We start from the raw sequence: 23,999 nt of genomic DNA, 5'->3' as shown, positions 1-23,999 counted from the left end.
GCACCCCTTTTCCCCCAGATCTCTCCCTAGAGTTGCCCACAGCTGGCTCCCAAACGTCCTTTCCTCGCAGAGGAGCCTCTGTTTAGTTGAAAGGAGCCCCATGGCCACCTTCCCCTGCGGTCACACCATCATCACATCACCCTGCTTTATTGCATTTGTCATCAAAAGCAGTTTTCACGCTTTAGCAAAAAAAAATAGCTTTCGGGCCGCGTCGTCCCAGCACTCCCCCTGGTGGCGAAAGGGCATCACTGCCTCGTTGCGCCGCAGCCAGCCTGGTGGGCGGTGCCTCCCGTCCAGGGGGTGTGGCCACAAGGTGGTCGGAGCCTGCGTATGGAGGAGCCGCCTGTGGGGCGGGGCCTAAAGGTCAGGGCTCGTGGGTGGGCGTGTTCGGGGGGGGGGTGCCTGGACTGCAGCAGTATCCACGTGCCCGGTCAGACCCCGTTTATCTCCAGGTCGGTGAGGTTTCCGCGCAGGTTCTGCTCCTCCTCGAAAGCCTTGAACAGCGAGTTGAAGTTGCCAGCCCCGAAGCCCTTGGAGCGGGAGAGTGGACGTGAGCGAGCTGTGCACTGGCCGGGCTGCGCGTGCCCCCTGCCTAGCCCTCGGGAAGGGGGGTCTCGGACCGATACCTGGTGGTTGTTGCGCTGGATGACCTCCAGGAACAGCGTGGGCCGGTCCTGCACGGGCTTGGTGAAGATCTGCAGCAGGTAGCCCTTCTCGTCGTAGTCCACCAAGATTCTCAGCTCCTAGGTGGGAGGCAGGGTGGAGGCTTAGGGTGGCTGGCCGGCCGGCAGGCTGGCATGACTGCATGCTTGGACAGGCGCCCCTAAACCAATTTCTGTTGATTCTCCCTGCCTCTGATTGTTTGTACTGCCTATGTGGACTTCTTTGACAGCCTTTCAAAGCTTGATAAAAAAAAAAAAAACCTCTTTGCTCAAGCACCTCCAGACACCTCCAAATGTGTCCCCAGATTGTCCTCTCTCTTCCCACCCCATTTCCATGCACCCTGCTGGACCACCTCAGTTCTTCCTCACATACTACTCCTGTTCCTCACCTCCCTCCAGTTCTTCGTAACCATGGCAGGCAGAGAAATGTTTAAATGCAGATCCTGTCACTCCGCTGGTTAAAGCTTTCCAGTGGAAATGGAAACCCACGTTTTGTTCTGGATACTGTTGCTGGTCTGTGCCTTCCATATGGAGCTGATTCATTGCTCACTCACCCCCTAGTGGCTGTTCAGAGCTGTAAGCCACGTGGGAGGAAATTGCCCATCCTTCCCTCAGAGCAGCTGCTGGATTCTAACTGTGCTTCTTTGGGTTGGCAGTGCACCTCCTTACCCTTAAGCCACCAGAGCTCCTGCTACTTCCATACAATGGAATATTATTTGACCGTAAAAAGAATGACATCCCAACACACATGACAACATGAAGGGCCTTAAAAGTATGATGGTTCTAAAGCTCTGGAGGCCTAGTGGCAAGAAGCTGTACTGCATTTCCAGAGGTGTACAGTTCAAATCCTCCAGATGCTCTCTCTGCTGGAGAAGGGACAATCTCCTCCTGTATCAGTCAGATCTGATTTGACACACAAAATAAGTTTTTAAAAAAAGCATGATGGTTTGTGAAAGACGTTAGACACAAGAGACAAGGTGTTGAATGGCTCCATTTCTATGAAATGTCCAGAAAAGGTAATAGATAAGTGGTTGTTACAGAGGCCTGGTGTGAGGGAGTTAGGTGTGACTTTTCTTTTTGGGGTGATAACAGTGTTCTAACATGGATGTGATAAGTGTATTTATGTCTGTTGTTACTGTGAGAAAAACAGGATGGAAAAGAAAGAATTATGGCAAGGAACACACAACTTTACACAGAAGGTCCATTGAATGATTCACTTTAACAGAGTCAATTGTCTGGTGGCCTAGTGGCAAGAAGCTGCACTGTAATTCCAGAGGTGTGTGGTTCAAATCTACCAGATGCTGTGCTGGAGAAGGAGGGGCAATTTCCTCCTGTACCAGTTGGATCTGATATGACGGTATACATTCAAAAATTAATAAAAAAATTTTTAAAAAGTCAGTTGTCTGGTATGTGCATTATAGCTCAAGAAAAATCTTAAAAGCAAGTAAACAAAAGCTCCATTAATACTCAATGGCTTTTGAGCAAAGAGGAACAGAATTCAAACTCTTAGATAATCTCCAAAAAGCAGTGGCCCTTAAACCGTCAGCTGTAGGGAGTAAAAATGGCCACATTTGCCCAGGGATAAAATTCAGAAGGCAGAAGGCAGGAAAGAAGGATGAGTGTCAATGGGACAGATAGGAATGAAGTGGGAAGAGAGCTGTTAGATTGTCGTGATTGCAAACTGTCACAAACAAAGCTGTATGTGACCTCTTGAGTGGAAAACCCGTTTGCCTTGTAAACTTTCATACAAACCTTTTTTTAAAAAAACAAAACAAAACAGAAGTAATGATCCCTGCCTACCTCTGTGACAGGGACGCCTCAAACACTGCACTTCATCCAGTCTTCACATTTTCTGTCCCTGGAACACTGAGAACCTCTTCCTGCCTCTGGACCTTTGCACCGGCTGGTGCCACGAACCGCCTCCCCTCAGCCCTCTGTACACCCCTGGCTCCTCACTGTTTAGATTTCCACGGAAGTCACCGCCTCATGAAGCCTTCCTGCCCTCAGGATCCCCTATCACATCCTGTTTTAAATTCTACTTATATATAAATCGTCTCAGACTCAAGACATCCATATCTGAGTTTAAAAGCCCTGTGTTTACAGTTGTCTTTATAAGGACTGCATTTCTTTGCAACCCCAGTGGTATCATGGTTGACACTGCGGACCACAAGGTCAGAGGTTCTAATTCATGACACACTCTACAGGAGAACGTAAGGCTGGCTGCTCCTGATTAGGTCACAGCCCGGGAAAGGGGACACTGTGGGCAGGTCTCCGTCCTGTGCGGTCTCTGAGGAGTTGGTGTTTTAGAATCCCTGGTGTTGAGCTCTGGTGGCCTGGTGGCAAGGAGCTGCAACTACAATCCCAGAGGCGCGCGGTTCGAATCCACCAGATGCTCTGCCGGGGAAGGAGGGACAATCTCCTCCTGTACCAGTCAGATCTGATTTGACGGTACACTCACACAAAAATAATAATAATAAAAAAATAGAATCCCTGGTGTTGCAGTGCTTAAGCTCTTGGCTAGTAACCGACATGTTGGCGGTTTGAAACCACCAGCCGCTCTGAAGAAAGATGTGCTGGTCACTTCTATAAGGATTTCAGCCTTGGAAAGAAACCTTGGGGAGCAGTTGTGCTGAGTCCTGCGGATTAAAACCCCTCTCTATAAGGGAGCTCTGGGGGCCTGGGGGTAAGGAGAAAGGTGGGTAGTCTCCATGCTCTCTACAGACTCTGAAAGCACGCTGGAAGATCAGTTACGAGGAGCCAGTTCCCACCCCTAGCTAGGAGAGAGAAAGGGAACTTCATGGGGAGCGTTCTTTCCAAAGACAAAGGCGGGAGAGTTAACAGTATCGACAATAAAAGGCAAGAAATATGAACAATAATAAAAAACAGAGAGCTGTTGGTTTACCTTGGCCTTTTTCTTTCTTTGTTTAAGGGAGAACGGGAACATAGGCCCCCACTACTGCAGATTATGCTGTCCCATCTCCCGTGTTTAGGAGAGTTGCAGGGCTCAGCACATCCGGAGCGCAGTGGACAAGCCTCACCCCGGGAAAACCACCTTCGTGGACCTCCCTGCCCGGTAAGTGGAGAACCGACTTTGGAGGGAGCCTTCAGAACAGAAGCTTATTGTGAATAGAGGACCAGCTGTGTTCCCGTGTCGGCTGCTCCCTCTCCTGACCTGGGACACAGCGGTCTTGCCTGGTGTCCCTGAAGCAGGGGTATCTGGGCCTTGCTGTCCCCACTGACCCCCCCGTGGGGTGCTGGCAGCTCACCTCCAGGACATCAATACTCTCCTTTACTTGGATCTTGGCCGACTTGAGCCTCTCCCGCAGCTGCTTGTAGTATGTGGAAGGGACAGACAGGAACTCCATGCCTCTGTCTCTCAGGTGGCGGATCTGTCCCAGAGCAGGTTAGCGTCAGCCTCCTTCTCCACCCCGCCTCACTGCTGGCCCTACGGCCGGGTCAGGAGTAGGCAGGGGCCAGGCCCTCCCTGGGCCCCCTGTCACAGGGTACTCAGAGGGAGCCCAGCTTTATCCCCTCCCCTCCCTGGGCCTCATGGGTCCTGTTGGGGAAGTGGTTGCCTTTACAGGATGTTTCCTGGGGTCCCAGGCACTTTCTACGTGTATTTTCGTTCTGGTCATGTGGTAATCTTGTCGATTGTGGACGCTTAGGAAGGAGCCCTGGGGTGCGGTGGCCAAAGCTTTTGACTGCTTCCCAAAAAGGGAGCCACTCCTGGGGCCAAAGGTGAGGCCGTCTCCTGCCAGGAAGGTCACAGCCTGGGACACCTTCTGGGCGTGTTCTACTCTGCCCCACATAGTCATTGAGTGGGAGTTGACTAGCGGGAAGGTGATTGACTTTTTTAATAACTGCCACTATTCCCATTTTATAGTTGGAAAAACCGAGGCATTGACTATCCATTCTCAGCTCACCAGCCTGATCTTATGAAAAGATGTATCAGGTCAGGCCAGGCCTGTGTGTACCCCACAGGGGAGTTCTTGCTCCCAGGTCCACCCAGGGCCTTTGCCACCTGGCCTGTCCTCACCTTGTCCACCACCCCAGCTCCTTGCTCACACTGCACCCCTTGTTGGACTTCCTGGCCCTGCCCCATGTCTGGGCTTAGCCCCTGACTCTGCTGCCCAGACCCGGCAGCCTGGGATGCAATTCCCCACCCCCCACCCCCGAATTCTCCCACTTCCACCCTCGGCATCTGCAGCTGTCTTCTTCTCAGCGCAGCCTTTCCAGGGCAGCCTGTTTAAATCTCCAGAGCTCTGTGCCATCACGTCGATTCTGACTGAGAGTCACCAGGATCAGAGTGGAACTGCCCCATATGTTTCCTAGGCTTGTCCTCTTTATGGGCGGGAGTTGTGGTGGCTTGGTGGTAAGGAGTCGTGCTGCCAACCCAAAGGCACACAGTTCAAATCCACCAGCTTCTCCCAGAGAGAAAGATGCGCGTCTCCTTCCTTGTGATTGACAGCCTTTGAAAACCCGCTGGAGGGTCATCTGTGAGCCACTCTGACTTGGGGTGCACAACAACACCATTTATGGGAGCAGGCTGCCTGATCTCTCTCCCTTGGGACCTCTGGGTGGTGTGGACCCCTGACCTCTCATTTAATCATCACACCCCCAGACGACTCTGCAGGGACCTCCTCAGTTGTCCTATTTCTCTGCTTTATCTTTTGCCTTCTGCTGCTGCCTAATACTGCGTATAGTCCCCTGACTGTGTTAGCTCCATACGGGTAGAAAAAGGAGCCCTGTGAACGGAGAGGGTGGCGATTCGAACCCATGAGCCCCTTCCACAAGAGAAAGAGGAGGCAGGCCGGCTTCTGTAAATATTTACAGCCCAGGGGACCCTGTGGGGCAGCTCTTCTCTGTCCTCTAGGGTCACCGTGAGTCAGAATCGACTCAACAGTGGTCAGCTTTGGCTTTGGCCTCCCCAGGGGCCTGGCATCCTTCTGGCTGCAAAGATAATAGTTTGGCAGTGATTCCGGGTGAGAGCACTGACGCTCAGAGGGTGAGCTGAATCCCTGAGACACACAGCAAGTCTCAGGCAGAACCAGAGCTGGGGTCCAGGCTGGCTGGCCGGCTCTGCCTGGCTCTGCTCCCTGTGAAGGCCAGAGGGTGGTGTGGGGCTGGGGCCTCTGGGGCGAGGTGAGAGGTCGGGTGGAGGCTGCCTGTGGAGGAGCTTCCTGGGACAGGGAGATGAGGACCAGGAGGGGGTTTCTAACCGACGTGATGATGTCTTCAGTCTTGAGAGCGATGTGCTGGACCCCAGCGCCCCCGTTATAATCCACGAATTCCTAAGGTGGGAAACAAGGACCCCCGTCATTGACCCCATCACCCATGCCCCAGTGTGGGGTCCCCTCGTCTCCCTGCTCTCTGGCCCTCCAGGGTCACTCAGCACCCATCCTCTCCCCGGTCTCGCCACCAGGCCATCCCACCTGGATCTGAGACTTCTTCTTGCCCGGAGCCGGCTCGTTGATGGGCATCTTGATGGACTCCTCGTAATTGGCCACCACGATGGAGCGCAGCGAGCTGTACTCCGTGTGCACCTGCGTGTCGTCCACGGACCAGAACCGGTGGAACTGGAGGTTCTTCAGGTACCTGCCCCGGGCGACGAGGGCACACTCACACGCTGGCTCTGAGTGCCAGCCCCGCCCCACATCCCTGCGCCTGCTTCCACCTTCCAGAATTCACCCCCTGGGAGCAGACAGGACGTCCTGTCACAGACACTCGATTCGATCCTTTATTCTGACAGTTTTCCTTCAGCAAAAAGCACAGTTCTCTGGCAGAGACAGGGCGGTTCCTTGGCAAAGGGGTGCGTGTTTTGGCTTTGGATGAGGGCACTGTTGGGGGTGACTGTCTCCTTCCACCCCACCCCTGTGGGCTAGGACACCCCTGCCATGCCTCCCCACTGTCCACTGAGCAGGACCTATCCGTGACTTTGGGGCTATATGTAGTCCTTTGGGAGCCGAGCCCCAGACCATGACCTCTGTGTCCCACCATGGGTTCCCAGACCGGGTCTGTGGGCAGAGCCGGGCCAGGCGCTCACCATTCCGTGGCAGACAGCATTTCCTGGTCCGGCTGGTTTCCCACCACGTGGTCGATGACCTGCAGGTTGCAGCTGGGCCTGGAGGCAGGAGGGAAAATTATTCCCTGTGGTGTCCACTTTCTGTGACACCCCAGTTAAGAATGCTAACTCCCACCTACAGGGTGCTTGCTACAGAGCGGGCGCTTGACACGCTTACGCTCACTGATCCGTGCCATGATTTACAGCGCCCGCAGGTATGGAGAGGCGGGCAGTAAGTGATTCGCCAGAGGTGAAATGTCACTGAAGAGACGGGGCTGGGATTAGAACCCACACCGTCTGGTTCCACAGTCTACACTCTTAGCCTTCAGGGCTTCACTCCAGGGCGCTCCTGGCACTTTTGGGGTTCCTGAGCAGGCTCCCAGGTGACAGACGATGCAGCTTCCTGCCACCCGAAGGTACTCACAGTTTGGCAAGTAGGGGGTCCTTGAACAGCGGTGCCTCGAATCCTGGCAGGAAGAGGCCACTGTAATTGATCTTTTCCACCAGGGTGTGTGTGGTGTCCCCGTACTGTGGGTGAGACACGGGATCTTACTCCCATCTCCCGGGAGCATCACCGCCCTGGGCTCCATCAGGACTGACCAGGCAAGGCCCTTCCCCTCTCTGAAATGATCTGCAGTTTCTCATGGGTTTGAGGGTTTCACGGACAACGTCTCCCACATCCCCACACCAGAGGCTTGTGGTCGACCCCGTGCCCCTAGCACTCCCTGTCACACTGTCGGTGCTCAGTAAAGATGCGTTGACTGAGAAGAGAGAGTGAACGAGGGTGTCCGGTCAAAGGCCACCGCTGGGCTCTCCCAGCCCTTTAGGGGACTTCTCTTCAGGAGGTGGATCCAGGTGTTGTTTCTTTAGTACAATAATAAACCAAATCAGACCCCTGCATTCTGGTCGGTTCTGACTCATGAGGACTCTGTCCAGCAGGCTGGAGTGGCCGCTGGAAGCTGGCGGCCACAGCTTTCTCCCAGAGAACTACTGACCGCGTTCAGACTGCACCGTTGGGGCCTCTGAGTACAGCCGTTGTTGTTGTTTAGGTGCCCGTGAGTCGGTGCTAACAAGAAGGGAGGCTGTCTGCCCTGCACTGGGGGCTGTGCAGAGGCCTCTTGCGGCAGAGTGGTAAGGAATTGCACCACCAGTGCAGAGGTACGTGGTTCAAGTCCGACCCCACGGCGCTTAACAACAACACGGTGCTGTGCCCATTTGATCTCACAGCTGCCCCTCGAGGGGTCAGCGATGAAGAAACGGGGGCACAGAAGGGCACAGAAGGGCCACACGGGTGTTTTGTCTGGAGCCCTTGGCCTTGAAGCAGAACCCTGGGATGCACAGCCGGTGAGGGGTGTGGTCTCCCCAGTGCTACCCAGAGCTTACCCACCCCATGACTCCCACCGGGAGGAAGGAGAGATGAGGTGGAGCCTGTGGTCCCCCTGAGCCTCCGCCCGCAGCCAGGCATTGTGGGGGGGTTCTCCAGGGGGACGTTTGAGTGTTGGGGCACCAGGCTGAGATGATGGAATAGAGTTAAGTGGGGTGTCAGGGATCCCAGCAGCTCAGAGGCTGCTGACGGCAGGAGTGGGCAGCGATGTCCACTCACCGTCTGCAGCACAGCAAACTTGACCTTCCCGTGCTTGTCCTGCTCCACCCACGGCTCCCGCACGATCTTGGCGCCCCGTTCTCGGGCTTTCTGGGGAGGACAACAGGGTGGGGGTGGCCGTGAGGGCCGGCCAGACGCTCTGAACCCTTGTCTGTCCTGTCTGCTTCCCTTCTGCATGGGCCGCTGGACACCTCTCCGTTCTCCCAGCCCAGGTGGGGGTCTGCTCCCTAGAGATCGAGGCCTTGGAAGCCTTAGGGGTCATCCTGCTCTGAGGGTCTCTGTGCACCTGAACGCACCGATGGCAGCGGGCTGGGAGGGGTTCCTCCTTGTTAGAACCCAGTGAGGTCTGAGTTACCCCCAGAGGCAGGTGCCACACAGAGGCTCAGGGAGGCCCACATTGAGGGCTCAGGTGTGAGTGACAACAGCATGTGGGATCCTTTCCCCGCCACCAGGGGCTGGTAGCTTGTCCCTCAGTAGGGCCCCATTAGTGCCTCCAAGGGCCACCCAGCCCTTCCACCTGCCTCCAGGCTCAGGGGCTCACCTGCACGATGTAGTCACAGTCTTCTACCTCGAAGGCGATGTCCTTGACGCTGTCACCGTGTTTCACCAGGTGATCACCCATCTCTGTGGCCAGAAAAGGGGGCACACTGGAGTCCACTCCCCTCACCTGTACACTGGGGTCCATGCACCTCACCTGTGCACTGGTGTTTGTGCCCCCTCACGTGTGCACTGGGGTCCACTCCCCTAACCTGTGCACTGGGTCTGTGCCCCCTCACCTGTGCAGTGGGGTCCACTCCTCTAACCTGTGCACGGGGTCTGTGTCCCCTCACCTCTCCTCTCCTCTGCTGCTGTGTGCAGTGGGGCCCACTCCCCTAACCTGTGCACTGGTCTGTGCCCCCTCACCTGTACAGTGGGGCCCACTTCCCTAACCTGTGCACTGGGTCTGTGCCCCCTCACCTGTGCTCTCAGTGTTGAGGCCCCATCTCCCTCTAGGCTTGACAGTCCCCCTAAAGCCCCCTAACACCAGTCCCTGGGTCGCTGCCCCCACCCACAGCACCACGTCCCCTCCCCCAGGCCCCTCACCTCTGTTCCCCGGGTTGAGGGCCGAGGAGAGGACAAACACGATCTGAGATGTGGAGGAGAAGGGAGTAGAGCTGGTCACCTGGCTGACCCTGGGGAGCTGTGCTCACATGCTCACATCCCCTCTCGGCCTACCCCGAGACACCCTTAAAAAACCCACCACCAAAAGTCACTTCTGATCACAGCCACCCCACAGGGCAGAGAGGAACCACCTCAGAGGGGTTCCAGGGCTGGTACTGTCTGGCTTTCAAAGAGTGACTAGTGGGGTTGGAGTGCTGACCAGTGCTTTAATCCACTACACCATTAGGACTCCCAGACAGTCCTGCCGGGGCCTCACCACTCAGGGCCCCTTGGACGTGGATTCTAGCCCCGCTTCTGCCATAGACTCTCCCCGCTGGCCTGGGCAGGGTTCTTTCTCCTCTGCCAGTCACACCCTTGCATCCCGTCTCCTGCTGGGCCAGGGTCTCCCAGGAGGAGAACTCTGGGGTGTCACGGACCAAAGTCCTACTCAGACTTCTGGTTCTGATGTCCCCAGCTCCTGCCAAGTCTCCCCAGGTGTGTGTGTGGGAAAGACCCCGAGATGGGGCAGAACCGATGGGGTCCTCTGGGGTGCGAGTGGATCGTGGCCAGATTTGACTCCTACGGGAGGATTCTGAACCCAGGGCCTCCCAGACACAGGAGAGAGGCCCGGCCTCCCAGACTCTCCTCACAGACCTCTGGGGAGGGGTCCAGTCCTGGGGTGGGACTCACCTTCCCATGCTTGACCACGTGACTGACCACGTCCCGGGAGCCTGTCTCCAGGCCCTTGTAGGCCAGAGGCTCGAAGCCCATCTTGTTGCAGTAGAAGGACGCAGCCTGGATTGGAGCGGCAGTTGAGTTAGGGAGGGTTGGGGACCAGCCTGGGGAGGGGGACCCCCAACCCTCTTGGCCCATCTGCTGTCTTCTGGCACAGAGCTCCTCCCGAGAGGAAGAGTTGACACAGTCTAGCCTCAGCTTAGAGCCTCGCTGGGGTCCATAGTCCTGATTGTATTATTAGGACCCATAGCATGTCTCTCTCTCCTGACCCTCCCCTCCCAGGAGCCAGTCACAGCCTGGGCCACAGACCGCACTCGTCCTCCGGCCTGTGCCCACCCATGTCCGTCCACCCGCCCGCCCCGCCCCGCCCTTCTACCTGCTTGGCATTGCCAACCCATAAGGTCACCGAGTGGAAGTGAAGGAAGCGACCCCTCTCGGGCTGTGGAGGGAGGGAGGGGTGACCGTCAGTACCTGCAAGTGGCCTTGAAAAGTACAAGAATGGGGATAGGGTCCCCAGTCCGAACCCCAGAACTCCGGAGCAGCGTGCCCACGCTAGCCTCTACAGAAGCTTCTGGAGGGAAAGGAACCCAGGAGGTTGGCTGCAGGAGGCCCCCCTTAATCCCAGGCCTGCCCAGATTCTGTGAACGGAAGCAGCTTTAGGTTGCAGCAAAGGGGATTTCAGTTAGATTTGAGGAAGAACTTCCCGACAGGTTTATGAGACGGGCAGGTGTTTGAGAAGCAGTGGCTGTTTTTAAGGTGGGCGAGGTGGCGTCCAGCTCAGTCGGGGGAGCCGGGAGATGAGCTCGTAGCTCCTTCACACGCCCACTGGTGGTGGTGTCTGCTGCTGCTGGCACTCGGGACTTCCTGGACCCTGTCCCCATCCAGGCCTGACCTGCAGGTGCCCCTTCTGCTCACCTTCACGCCTTTGTCGCTGTATGACGTCTAAGAGAGAGACGTTCAGTAAGAGGGGGCCGAGGGTGCAGACCCACCACCCTGGGCGGCCGGCACTTACCATGGCTGGTGTGATCACACTTCCTTCTGGGAGGAGAGGGGGACAAGAGGCCGGGGCGCTGCTGGACACAAGTATTTAAGGCAGCAGGTCCCACCCCTGCCTCTAGGCCTTCCCACCCACGAAAGGTTCTCTGATGCTTCTTTGCTGGAATGGGAGCACACTGCCAGGTCCCGGGGGAGTGACTTGCCTGGGCCACTCACATGTAGGGGGCAGAGCCCGGGCTTCAAGCCAGAGGACCCCAGGCGGGGACTCTGATCTCTGCCCTCCAGACTCCGTGCCCAGAAACCTCACCGGCCGGCTGCGCTGGCCAGCTGAGTGCGGCTGTGGCTCCAGAACTGGCAGATACTGGAGGGTGTGGGGGGGTTGGAACAGGTGTTGGAAAGGCCATTTGCATTGTAAATTGTGTAAATTGTGCGGTGACTGTAATGGTTTAAGGCGCAGGTAGGAGCCAGAATCCCACATCTGCCACATCCTGTATCAGTCCCCGAGCCCGTCTGAGCCTCAGTTGTCTCATGTGTCAAATGGGCGCAGTGAAGGGGCCCAGGGAGGAGGGAATTCCAGCAACCAGCCTCTCCGGGACTGGGGTCACTGTTAGTACAGGCTGTGACTCACTGTGTTTCTCTGAGTTTCCAGCTTGCTGATGGAGAGAGAGTCAGGGGGCTTTGCATCTACCCGCTAGAGTACTAGGGAAGAGTTCAGGTCTTGCCCCAGGCTCCCTGCTCCCTGAGCGTTCTGGGGAGGTAGAACTGCCCCTGGACAGGGGGAGGGAAGATCAGGACGTCCTCCAGCTCCTGGCAGGTGACGAGGATGGCTGGCTCTTCTCTGGGTTGACCAGAGGGCTTCTGGACACCTGCCTGCCTCTGCGCCTGCCCACCCCACCTCTGCTCAGCCCCTCCCTCCTCCCAGAAGATGAACTCCCACCCCTCCTCCAGGGCTGGATATCCCTTTTCCAGGCTCAGACCCTGTGACCTCGGCTCCTGCCTACTTTGACGCCCTGTTGTCTTGCATTTTGCCTTTCAAAATACCCTGGATCAGCCTCCCTTTTAGAATTCTTTTTAAAATGTAGACTAACATCCTCCTGACTGGAGGCAACCTCAAGGATGGTGCGTTGAAATGCTCCCATATTTCAGATTAGGAAAACTGATCAAGAGCAAGAAGGTGCCCATGGTTAACTCCTTCCTTGCCAGGGGCAGAGCGGGCTTGTACCATCTACTTCCTCCCCAAACCCTCCTCTGGGAAGCCCTCCGTGACCTCCCAGACCTGGGCACTAGAGAGCGTTCCCCACCCTGCTGGCAAGTGACAGAGTCTGGAATGTGAACCAGCTGCCCACTGGCCGCACCAGACAGCTGGGGAAACCGAGGCCTGGCTGGGTGATGGCATGTCCCCAGGGACAGCTGGCCAGTGAGTCTTGGGATCCCAAGTCTGACTTCTGGGCGGCCAGAGGAGGTGGAGCTCACGCCACAGTCCAGGCACGTCCCCTCTTCTGTTTCATGGGCAAGTCTAGAGGCAGGTGGGGGCTGCCGCTCACCCTTCTCCTCCTAGACCCCTTCCTCAGCCTGTCCTCGAGGCCACCACAGCCCCTCAGGGTTCAAGTTTCCAACTGAGAAAGCCCAGAAGGGAGCTCATGAGTCCAGAAGGTTCCGTGGGGGTGGGACTGGAGGACAGTGTGCAGCCTTCCCTGCCCCCAGGGCCACAGGAACGTCCTGTCCCCTGGCCTGCCCAGCCTCCCTCACCCGTCCACCTGAGCCTGGCCTGGCTCTGTGTCCTGGGCACAGAGTCAATGTTTATTAAACCCTGAGGCTGTAGCTTAGATGGGCTCCGGGCTCTGCAATGATGCTGGCTGGGGGCCTGCTCAGCCATCCGGGGGTGGGGGCTCAGTCCCCCCTCCCCACTGGACTTTGCTTCCAGAAACGCTGCGGGTCTCAGTCCGGATATGCCTCTAATTGCCACTCCCGTCTGTGGGCAGCGATTGGGGCCAGTGAGCTGGCGGGTCCCAGCCTCTGGGAGTCCCTGGCCCCCTCGCAGCTGCTCCCTGCTCAGTGTGGCCCAGTCAGATAAGAGGCGAGCGCTGGCCTGTTCCCACACTTCATTCCTGGTTGTCCCTGGGTGGTGGGGTGGTAGGGTTTAAGCCGACTGCCAAGCCCCTCTGCCTCGTTCCCTCGGAACACCCTCACCCTGACAGCTGACCGCCTAGGGGCTTCTACGAAGTACAAATGATGGGTGTCATTGTCGAGTCAACTCCAGCGATTATTAACCACGCGTGTGCAGAGTTCAGCTGTTTGTCGTTGTTGTGCCCTGTCCAGTCAGAGCAAACCTATAGCTGACCCTCTGGCAGGTTTTCTGGCAGTTAATTGCACGTGCCCATTTATCTCCCACGGAGCAGCTGGTGGATTCGAACCTGGTTTAATCTTTGATAAAATTAGAAGGGCAGGGGAGAAATTGTGTTTGTTATTGAGCACCTAACAACAATAACAACGACAACATAGAGAGAGCTCAGTTGGCCTAGTGCACAGAAAGTGATGCTACCAAGCCCAAGGTGGGTGATTTTAATCTGCGGCCCTCAGGCCTGCTCCAGATTGTTTTTTGTCAAACATTCTTCTAGGTGGTACGGCACTGGTCTGTGCATTGCTGTACAGACATAACTTGTGGTTGCTGTGATGCTAAACACTGGGACACTGGTGTGTCAGATGCTATAATGGTTACCCATGGTGGACAGTGTTTGCTGGAGCTCCCCGATTAAAACAAGCCTGGAAGCAGGAGCTGCATCCACTTCCGAAATGGCTTGCCTCGGGAAACTCAGGCCTTCCATTCATGGGGTCGTTATGAGTCGTCTACATCTCGACGGCACCAAACAACAACAACAACATTGAGCATATACATAACTGAAACACGCCCACCCAGGGTTGTACACGCGTTCTTTCTGTATGTGTTGTCTGCCTAGGAATGGTGTGGTCTAGGTACTGTTCATATTGTTGAAAAGGATATTTCCAGTGATGAAGTCCTTAGTCTTGCGGAGTTCTGTCACACAGTCTCCCATGTCATTCCGTCACCGAGCCGCATCTTCCAACTGCGGACCCCTCTTTGTTTCCAGCTGTTCTGTTCCCATCGCCACTGGTTCTCGATGCGTCCTGATTGCATGTTGGATCAATTTCAGATTGCATACGTAAGATGAGGGGAAAGGCTAAGTAAAAATTCCAAAATATAATTTAGGGAGATCAATTCAACATTGTGGTGACAGGCCATCTGCTGGGTCCTCCTGTCCAGTGGCCACCGGCTTCTCTTCACCGCGTCTCATGCCTTCAGTGCTCTCTCACGTCTTTCTCCACCTCTCCTGCCCTTTCTCCCTGCCTGTAGCACTCGCACTGTTTCCTATATGATACGGTGTGAATATTTGGCTGTTGTATTTACATTCCCAGCAAAATATATAAACACTGGGGTGGTGGAAACCCCAAAAGAAAAGGCTGTTGTGTGCTTTTGTCTGCACATTGAACAATGCCTGACCCATCAACGTCAATCGTTTTGTGTTGCTAAATGACCCATGAGGTGAAGTCCACATACAGGGAACAGTAAGTAAGTGTTGAAGAGAACGGAGAAACAATCTGTCTAGTGTTGGCGAGGGATCACCATGGAACTTCAAGTTCAAAAACAAGCAAACCTGAGAACGTGAAACAGTGAACGGATGAATGCGTGAAACACGATCTATATAAATGAAACACAATGTTGGCGACATTGTATGGAAACCAATATAACGAATTATAATAAAGTGAAAGATATTTACTGACTTCTAAACAAACAAACAAACACCAAGCAAACCAAAAAAACAGCAAACAAGTGAGTGTGAAAACTTAGAATTTGTGGCCAAGGTAAGATCCGTTTTCAAGGAGGGTCTGCGCGTTTGAGGAGCACGTGGAAGATTGCCATCTGAACTTTTGTGATCACTTTCTTCAATGGGAACAGTAGTTGAGCAGCTTTTTCTAGAAACCTTTTGGTGGAAGGTGAGTGACAAGGAGGGAGACCCTCAACACGATAGTGACCGTTTCAGTCTTCGCCCGCCTCCCACCTCTGTTGTCACTGTCCCCCTCTGTCCCTGGCGCGTGGACGCAGCTGGTCACGTGTGCAAGTGAACTGTTGCAGCGGCCTTCCCATAAAGCTTTGTTTCTAAAAGTGGATGGTGAACCCAACAGAGTGTGGTCCAGATGTGAAGGGAGGTGCTTTACCCTCGACAGTCAGCAAAACAGAGGAAGCTTTGATTGGCCAAGAACAGCTGCAGGCCTTCGTCTCGTGGATTCCACCAGTGTCCATCAGAGTGCCAAGCCTGGCCATTATTGTGCTGGTGGCTTTTGTTCTACATTTATTGCCGACTCTTTCCAGAACCTTCTACTGTGATTCCTTTCAGAATCGTTAGCAGTGTAGCTAGGCACGATCCAGCCGTTCTGGTCTCTGAGCCATGGAGGTAAAGCTGCTTTGTGCTTTGTTTCAGTTGTTCACATACTTGGGATTCAGCGGTGCGCGGTTTGGGGAGCAGGATTGAGATTGGCAGTGCAGTGTGTCAAGTGCCTTTGTTGTTAACATAACCTATTTGTGTGTGTGTGTGTGTGTGTGTGTGTGTGTGTGTGTGAGTGTACCGTCAAATCAGATCTGACTGGTACAGAAGATTGTCCCTCCTTCCCTGGCAGAGCATCTGGTGGATTCGAACCGAGCGCCTCTGGGATTGTAGTTGCAGCTCCTTGCCACTAGGCCACCAGAGCTCCCCCTAACATAACCTATTTAATTACAAGGGAGACTCTGGTGGCCTAGTGAGTAAGGAGCTTTGCTGCCAAGCGACACCACCGCCGCTCTGAAGGAGACAAATGGACAGTCTCTTTCCCTGAGACTTAGAGCCTCTGAAAATCCCCTGGAGGCTCAGCTCTGTCAGTTCTGACTGGATGGACCGTAACAACAACATTTAACACACTTAATATCTACACAGAGTTCAAGTTTGAATGATACCTGCCACCAAGGACCACTCGCAAGCCTCCAGTTTGCATGGAGAGCCTGCAGAAACTGCTTTACTACTGAGGATGCCTGAAGTTTGGGGGTGGGAGACCCGACCCCCGACTCTTGGAGAACCGTGCCCTGGGAGGTTGAGCAGCACCTGATGTGACGTAGAGGCCTAGCCCACATCAAAGGGTTTCTCTCTCCTCTGGGGCCAAACTCCCACAGTGTCAGTGGCTCCCGCTTGCATCAACAGAGGGTGATGTTACTCAGACCTTGACCTTTCCCAGACCAGGCGTGTCCTAATCGTCCCCCGTCCACGCCAGCGAACGCCATCCACCCTCCGGTTCAGCGTGCTGGGGTGTGTTCTGGGTGAGGGCAGAGCCCGGTTCAGACTGGCCTCTGATTGGCTCAGCTGCCTCATGGGCACTGCTGACCCTCCCTGAGCCACTTAGCCAATCTCTGAATGTTAGGGGCCGTCAAGTCACGTATGACTCATGGTGACCCTGGGAACCACAGATCTGAACGCTGCCCTGTCCTGTGCCACCCCCCCCCATCGTCTCCGACACACCTGAGCCTGTTGTGGCCGCCACTGTGACTTTTCGGGAGAGCTAGTACTTATTTATTGTGGTTTGAGTGAAAAACTAACAAAGTGGACTGGTTTTTCGTTCAACTCTGTACCCAGGGAGGTGCTCTCAGTCTCTGTTACCTAAAGGTGTCAGGCTTTGCAAACGTGATCTCAGCGTTGGAGTTCTGGGACACAGGTATCACACGGCATTTAGACACTGTGTAACAGTGGGCTTGAGTCCTTATCAGAGGAGCTAAGGATGGTGCAGATAGGACAAGGTGGTTCAGAGCTGTTGTCTGCAGGGTCACTGTGAGTCACAGGCAAATCGATGGCACCAACATCAACAATCTTATTATACCCATTCTGTAGATAAGAATACTGAGGCCGGGAGAAGCGAAATGCTTGGCTCAGAATCTCTTTAGGAGTAAATATGATACACACATACATAAGGAGAATGGCTTGACTTTGTAGTCTGAAAATAGAGTCATAGACTATGTGGTTTTCTGCGTCTTATTTTTCCATAGTGGTGCAGACAGACATCAGAGATATTGCAGGTTTATTCGAGAACACTTTTACAAAGTGAGTCTCATTGTAAAATGAACCACACATTTTTGTTTGTTTGTGTGTTTGTTTGTTTTCCAGGCCGCAGAAAAGTTATGTTGACACATATAGTATATGTGTTGTTGTTGTTGATTGCCTTGGAGTCTAGCACGACTCATAGTGGCCCTATGAACAGAAGGCCTGAAGCCTTTCTCTAACTATCAACATTTATCCAAGTTCATAGAGTTTCCAGGGGCTTGTTGTTTAGGAAGTGGATGCCACTCCTGCTTTCAATCTGAAAGAATTTTTTAATAATTTTAATGATTATTTACAGAGACTTTGGATTTCCGTTCATTCCTTACTGCAGTTTTCTCCCTGCCCACCCCTCCCCCTCCAATTCGCTCCTCTCTTTGAAAAGTAAAATAAAATTTCTTTCATTGTTACACAGTCCCTCCCCCAAAGTACACCCCACTATACAGCCTTCATTCTGGACTCCTGTCATGACAATAATACCTAAACATATATCCCTTTTAAACAGTTCTCTCTCTCATCTGATTCAATGCGGTATACATTATTTATGCCCTCTTTCTCAGTCTCCACCCAACCCCGATGTTAATCCCATTTTACAACTGTGGCACTATACAGTATTTGTCCTTTTGTGACAGAGATACTTCACTCAGCATAATGTCCTCCAGGGTCACCCATTTTGAATAATATTGCATGAGTTCCTTGTTTTTCAATGCAGCGTAGTATTCCATTGTTTGAATATACCACAGCTGCTCTATCCATTCATTTGTTGATGGGCACTTAGCTTGTTTCCAACTCTTTGCTATTGTGAACAAAGCCGGGATAAACATAGATGTGCACAGTCTAAAAGATTAAGTGTTACCATTTCAACCCTAAGGAAATCTAGGAAAGTGTAAGTCATACAGCATTGTCTGCATACAGAGAAGAGATAATCCCAACTTGTATAGAGTATATGGTATATAGTATATGGTATATAATATATAGTATATTGCATAATCTATCAAGTATGCGACAGCGTGATGAAAGAGTTTGTGATACTGTGGGAATGGTAGAAACGTGGCCGACACACCGAGCAAGCGCATGCTGTCGAAAGAGCAGGCCGACAGGCTTGTTCGATGTTAGGTTGCCGCAATCCTTCAATGTATAAAAACGAAGGCCTCAGTGAAGCCCAGTGCAATGAGGTGTGCCTGTGTGTCGGTGTCCTGGGCTCCCAGGACAGCACTGCACACACACAGTGACGTTTCAGTTCCATGCAGCAGTTCAAACATAAGGTGTTTTGCGACATTCGTTGCATTGCCCACGATGTGACAAGACTCTTTGCACATCCTGTTTCCCTTTTTCACTCCCCTTTTTCTAACCCTTCCTGACCTCTGAGCCTCGTCCTTAACCCTGGGCCTGACCCTGCTTGTCCTGAGTGGTGTAGATCTGTCCCCCTGGGATTCATGTTAAAGCCCCGTCTGTGGCTTGCTCAAGTACGCACTAACAACAGAAATGTATCATCCCGGTTCCTGGAGACCAGAAAGTTGAAATCAGAGTGTTGGCTGGGCCACGCTTGCACCAGAGTGCTAGGAAATGTTCGCTCCTTCCCTCCTAGTTTCCGGTGGTCCCGGGTTCCTTGGCTTCCAGGGGGTCTTCTGTGGCCACCTCCCCTCGGTGGATCTTCTCAGAAGGACACACTCGCGTTGGACGGGGGCCCAGCCTCTTCTGGGATGACCTCACGTTAACCTAGCTGATAACATCTTCAAAGGCCCTGACAAGGTCACTGCCTAGTTCTCTGTGCTGCCGTCCCAGGAACGCCACAGCGTGGTCCTCTGAGGCTCAGGCACAACCACCCTCGGAACAGCAGACGCCAGCCTTGGCCTCTCCCGCGCCGTCCTCCTCCGCGTGCTCAGCCCCGGTCGCAGTCCCCGTCTCCGTCCACTGCTTGAGGGCCTTCCTCTATTCGGCTGACCATGTGCTTTTCAAGCATGCTGCCTCCTTCCAAAGACTGGCTCCTCCTGACACATGCCCAGGGTACGAAGCCTCTCCATCCTGGTCTCTGAGGAGCGTCCTGGTTGCACCTCCTTTGAGATAGATTTGTTCTTTTGACAGTCTGTGAGATATTCATTACTCTTTTCCAACATCACAATTCAAAGGCATAAATCGTTTCATTACTTCAAGTGGATGACTTTAAGCAACAAAAATTCATTTACTCTCAGAGGCTGGAAATGGGGGTCTAGATTTTGTCAGTCCCTCCTGAGAGTGTCTCCTGATTTCTGCTGTCTTCCAGCAGTCCATGGCTTTTTTATTTACCTGTAGTTGATCCTCACAAGCTATTTCTCTCTCTCTCTCTCTCTGTGTGTTGGGATCCTACACCTAACCTGCCCATTCTAGAACTCCCAATTGATCAGATTTATTATTATTATCTCTGATGTCTTTTTAAAATGGTTGTGCTCTGAGTGAAAATTAGTAGAGCCAGTTGGTGGTCCATTGAACCCCTCGTGCATATACACGTTTGTATCTTTATAATCCCCGATTGTAACAGCACTCTTCCTTGTCCTACCCTGTGATTCTAGTTTCTCCTCGCCCTGTTACCCTCTACTTTCTTTTCTTTTCCTTAGGTGATGCTGCCCTTTTGATCTTGTATAGTTGGCACTTCTGGGGGACGCACACCTCTCTGTTGTTACAGTTCACCTTATCCCATGTCTGTTGTTTGGCTGTAGAAAGTCGAGCCATAGCATCAGTTTCATTCTAGGCTCAAAGAGTGACACAGAGATGAGTCTGAGACCAAAGTGGTCTCATTTTTCTGACCTTCTGATTCTCCTCGACTGCCTCTGTGTGTTCCAGGAAATAGAAAGTAATTGGATTAGTGTTTACCCCCAGACAAGGGTATGACCCATCCTAGGAGATAAAACAGTGAGTGCTAAAAAAAAAAGAAAAGGGCCCCAGGCCCTTGAAAGGGCTGTGACTACTTCCAACCTGCCCCACGTAGAAGGATAAACACCCTACTCCTCTGGGTGAATACCTTGCTCCCCGGTTGAATGTCAGCCCGCTTACACCAAATGCACATTCCAAATAAAGCATAATTGCTAAGTTACTTTTGGACTTTGTAGTGACATTAGACCATTCAACAAGTGATGTGATGTAGAATCCACTTTAATTTGGTTTGATCTCATTAACACAAGAAAAAACCCCTTATTGTAAATGAACTGCTGTGGACTTCAGTTTAATTCTCCCACAGGTTCCCAGACTTTTAAATCTTTGTGGAAGCCACCAGTCCCATCTTTTTCCCCACCAAGGGGCTGCTGGCTTCAAACCACTGACCCTTTCTGTGAACACGTCAGTTCTTTGGCCATGATGCCACCAGCTCGCTCCCCTTACGTCAGGTTCTGCTACGGGGCTGTCGTGCCGCACCTCCTTGGCTCGGCTTCTCACTTCCCCACCTTCTCCTTTCCCTCTTGCTCTGAAGGGAGGAGGAACAAGCTGTGTACACCGAATGGCAAACAGCTTGTGTCCCCACAAGACTTGGCAAGTGTCGGAAACAAAGGCTGTGCTGGGCCCTCAGTGGCTCCAGCAGGTGACGTGAACCAGACACCTCGAAGGAGAGAGGGAGGATTGCTCCGAGCTGGTGCTCCTAGAGTAAACCAAACCGAGTGCTGTCCGGATCGCTCCGAGCTGGTGCTCTTAGAATGACCCAGACTCGGTGCTGTCCGGTAGAGTGAGACTCGTAGTGAGTGTGTGAACCACAGCGGGAAGCTACCCCGTACCCCGCCCCACCTCACTGTCTTCTGACCTTCAAGAGGTTGAAGTCCGAGATGTTCAAGTCCATTGTTGCTGTCACCATGTCAGCCCATCTCACTAAGGCTCTCCCTGTCCTTCGCTGACCCTCCACCTTCCTAGCATCATGTCTTTTTCCAAAGACTGCTGCTGCCTCCTGACAATGTGCCCAAAGTACATGAGATGAAGTTTCACCGTCTTTGTCTCTAAGCCGTCTTTGTCCTTGGAGACCTTGAGCAGCTCCATGGCACGCCGCTCGTAGGGTGCGAAGCACGCACCTCCCGGATCATGTCCCACACGAACTTGGTGTGCTCGTTGAGGCGGCTTGCTCACGTTCTTGGTGCCTTTGTGGTCCTTGTAGAGGCCCCTGGTCATAGGGTAGCACACAACCACGTCTGCTGCACACGTCTGTGGCTGCCGCAGCGGAAGGATGGTTGCCAGTACCTCGTCTTTCTTGACCTGCCCCTTTGGAATTTTCTATTCAGTTCTCTTCCTCCTTCCACTTCTGAATCTGTAACAAGTTTCGGAGTCTCCACGTGGGCCTTGGAGGTCAGAGTGAAGCTGCCCACAGGGTTTCCCCAGCCGCCATCTTCATGGACACGGACTGCCACATCTTCCTACTCTGGAGTGGCTGGTGGTTTTGAACTCCTAACCTTTTGTTTCACAGCCACCTGCCTTAGCTACAGTATGACTGGACTTCTGAAGGTCAACACGTCCCAGCTGAGGGGAGATGGAGCAGGTGGCCTGATGGGTAGACAGGCGCTTAGGAATGAACATGGAATCCAACCCAGCTTTGGCCGGTCTGAGGATGACCCTGAGGAGGGGCGTGGGAGCTGGACTCGGTCTGACCTGCAGTGGCCGCCTCATGACGGAGCTGGGGGTGCTTAGGTCCAGTGTGGAGAGAAAAAGGTGCCAGAAAGGGCTAGAAGTTCATGTGTCTGGAACATGGGATGTGGCAGTGTGGTGTGGGGGGTGCAGGGTGTCAGAGGGCAAGCAGAGGTCAGAAAGGCCTAGAAAGGCAAGGGAAGCCCTGGGAAGCAGGGCTGTGAACCAGTTCATTCCATTTTGAGCTCCTGCTGAGTCACAGCTTTTCACTCCAGCTAGACTGAATCACAATCTGTATGAAAACAGCTTTTAACATGGACTTAGTGTCACCCCGGGGTCTTAGCATAGATTCAGGGTCTGTGTGGGGTGGGTATGAAGATTCTCAGCAGGGATCAAACCAGAATGAATGAATTCACTCGCAGCACTGTGGGAGCCATAAACAGCCAGGTGACTGACTGTTCCTTTTTGGAAAGGTCATCTGGCTGTTGTGTGGACAAGTATGGATGGATGCTCTCTCTCTTCATATATATATGTGTGTGTGTGTGTGTGTAAATATAAAATTTCCCCCCAGGACATTCTTTTACAGAATAATACCACAAGTATCAAAATGAAGAAATTAAACATTGTGAGTATATTATCTGTATCCAAAATTCCCAAAGGCTAAAGAATATTGTTTTGTTTTAAGAGAGAGGAACCCACTGTGTAAAGCAAGGGTCACATTTTGCACTTAGTTCTTGCATTTGTTTATTGTTGTTAGCGGCTGAGTCTGCTCCAACTCGCAGCAACCCCTGATCAACAGAACAGCGTCTGATCCTGTGCTATCCCTACAGTCACCGTTCGGTTTGAGTCACAGCCACCTGGTCGATCCAGCTCACCGAGGGTCGTCTTCTGCCAAGCATGATGCTCTTCTGCAGGGGCTGCTCCTCCGATCACATGTGCAAAGCTTGTGAGATGAAATCTCTTCATCCTCGCTTCTAAGTAGTCTCCTTTCAGCTGGACAGTCTCTGAGGTTTCACAGTCTCTGTGTGGTTTCACAACACTGACCTTTCTGGAGCGTTCAAGGCAGTTGATTTGCAGAACGCCCCTCAACTTGGATTTGCCTGATTGTTTTCCTGTGATTAGATTCAGGGTGAGCGTGTTTGGCAGGAGGACTATACAGGTGATGTGTGCAGTATTATCAGTGTAAACTAAAGTTGTTAAGTTTGATCAAGGGCAGTGATGGTATGGACCCTGGCTGGCTGTGGGGGTACCCTGAGGTCTCTTGATCATTTTACATAAAGAACCAAGTATGTAAGACCCTTGTGCCCAGAGCTCCGAGACCTATGTTCGCATTACTCCTTTGCCCTTCACACACCGAGACCAGGGCAGGGCAGCAGGGTAGGCATCCAGTGAATAGAAATGGCTAACAATTCTGAGATAATGGCTCTCCGTGCTGCACCATTTTACAGATGAGGAAACTGAGGCTCAGACAAATGTAATTTGCCTAGGATCAGACAGATTGAAGGAAGTGGCAAGGACCGGGACGTGAACGCAGACTTGTCAGATCTATGATCAAACGTGGGATAAAGAACCCGAAACATACGGTCACGCTGGCCACAAGTTGTGCAGAAGGGGAGCTCTGGTGGCGGTGGTCATCATAGGGAACCCCAAGCTGATGCCGCCATCCCACCAGAGGCTCAGAGGGAGAAAGGTGGGCCATCTCCTCCCATGCACTTTACAGCCTCTAGAAACCGCTGGAGGGTCGGGGTGAGCTGGCCCAGACCGGATTGGCCGTGAAGCCTTTTTTGAGTGTAGACAGAAGGTTTGAATTGGGTCTTCAGATGGCACCTGGCTGGGCTGGCGCAGGCGCAGGCGCTCTCGCTTGAGGCCCACGTGTCCCACGGGGCGTGGCCTTAGGCGACCCCGCCCCCAAGACAAGCCAATCCACGTCCCCGTAAAGGCACGCCGTGTTAGACCACGCCCCTTTATGGCCACGCCTTCCGCTTGCGCGGTGATAGCGGAAGCATTTTGACCCTCGGGTGGGGCCGTAGCCGCAGTCTCCTCGGACGTCCGCGTTCGGAGCGCGGGGCATCCCGAACCGTGGGCCGCCGTCCAGC

At 53.4% G+C, this 23,999-nt stretch overlaps 1 protein-coding gene across 1 annotated transcript; it reads right to left on the bottom strand.

The window, feature by feature from the left end:
• Positions 1 to 245: 245 nt before the first annotated feature.
• On the bottom strand, positions 246 to 11,138 carry HPD (4-hydroxyphenylpyruvate dioxygenase). The gene is given in 13 exon segments (XM_006903701.1): positions 246 to 530; positions 627 to 743; positions 3,929 to 4,051; positions 5,882 to 5,953; positions 6,095 to 6,257; positions 6,706 to 6,783; positions 7,148 to 7,251; positions 8,327 to 8,416; positions 8,868 to 8,950; positions 9,410 to 9,452; positions 10,157 to 10,261; positions 10,578 to 10,640; positions 11,117 to 11,138. Coding segments are annotated over 11 exon segments (1,239 nt in total). The 5' UTR covers positions 10,238 to 10,261; positions 10,578 to 10,640; positions 11,117 to 11,138.
• Positions 11,139 to 23,999: the final 12,861 nt, after the last annotated feature.

This window comes from Elephantulus edwardii, unplaced genomic scaffold (genome assembly GCF_000299155.1).
Source record: "Elephantulus edwardii isolate Elephantulus edwardi_28Jun2011 unplaced genomic scaffold, EleEdw1.0 scaffold00148, whole genome shotgun sequence".
Classification (NCBI taxonomy): domain Eukaryota; kingdom Metazoa; phylum Chordata; class Mammalia; order Macroscelidea; family Macroscelididae; genus Elephantulus; species Elephantulus edwardii.
This window is presented reverse-complemented; position numbering and strand designations above follow the sequence as displayed.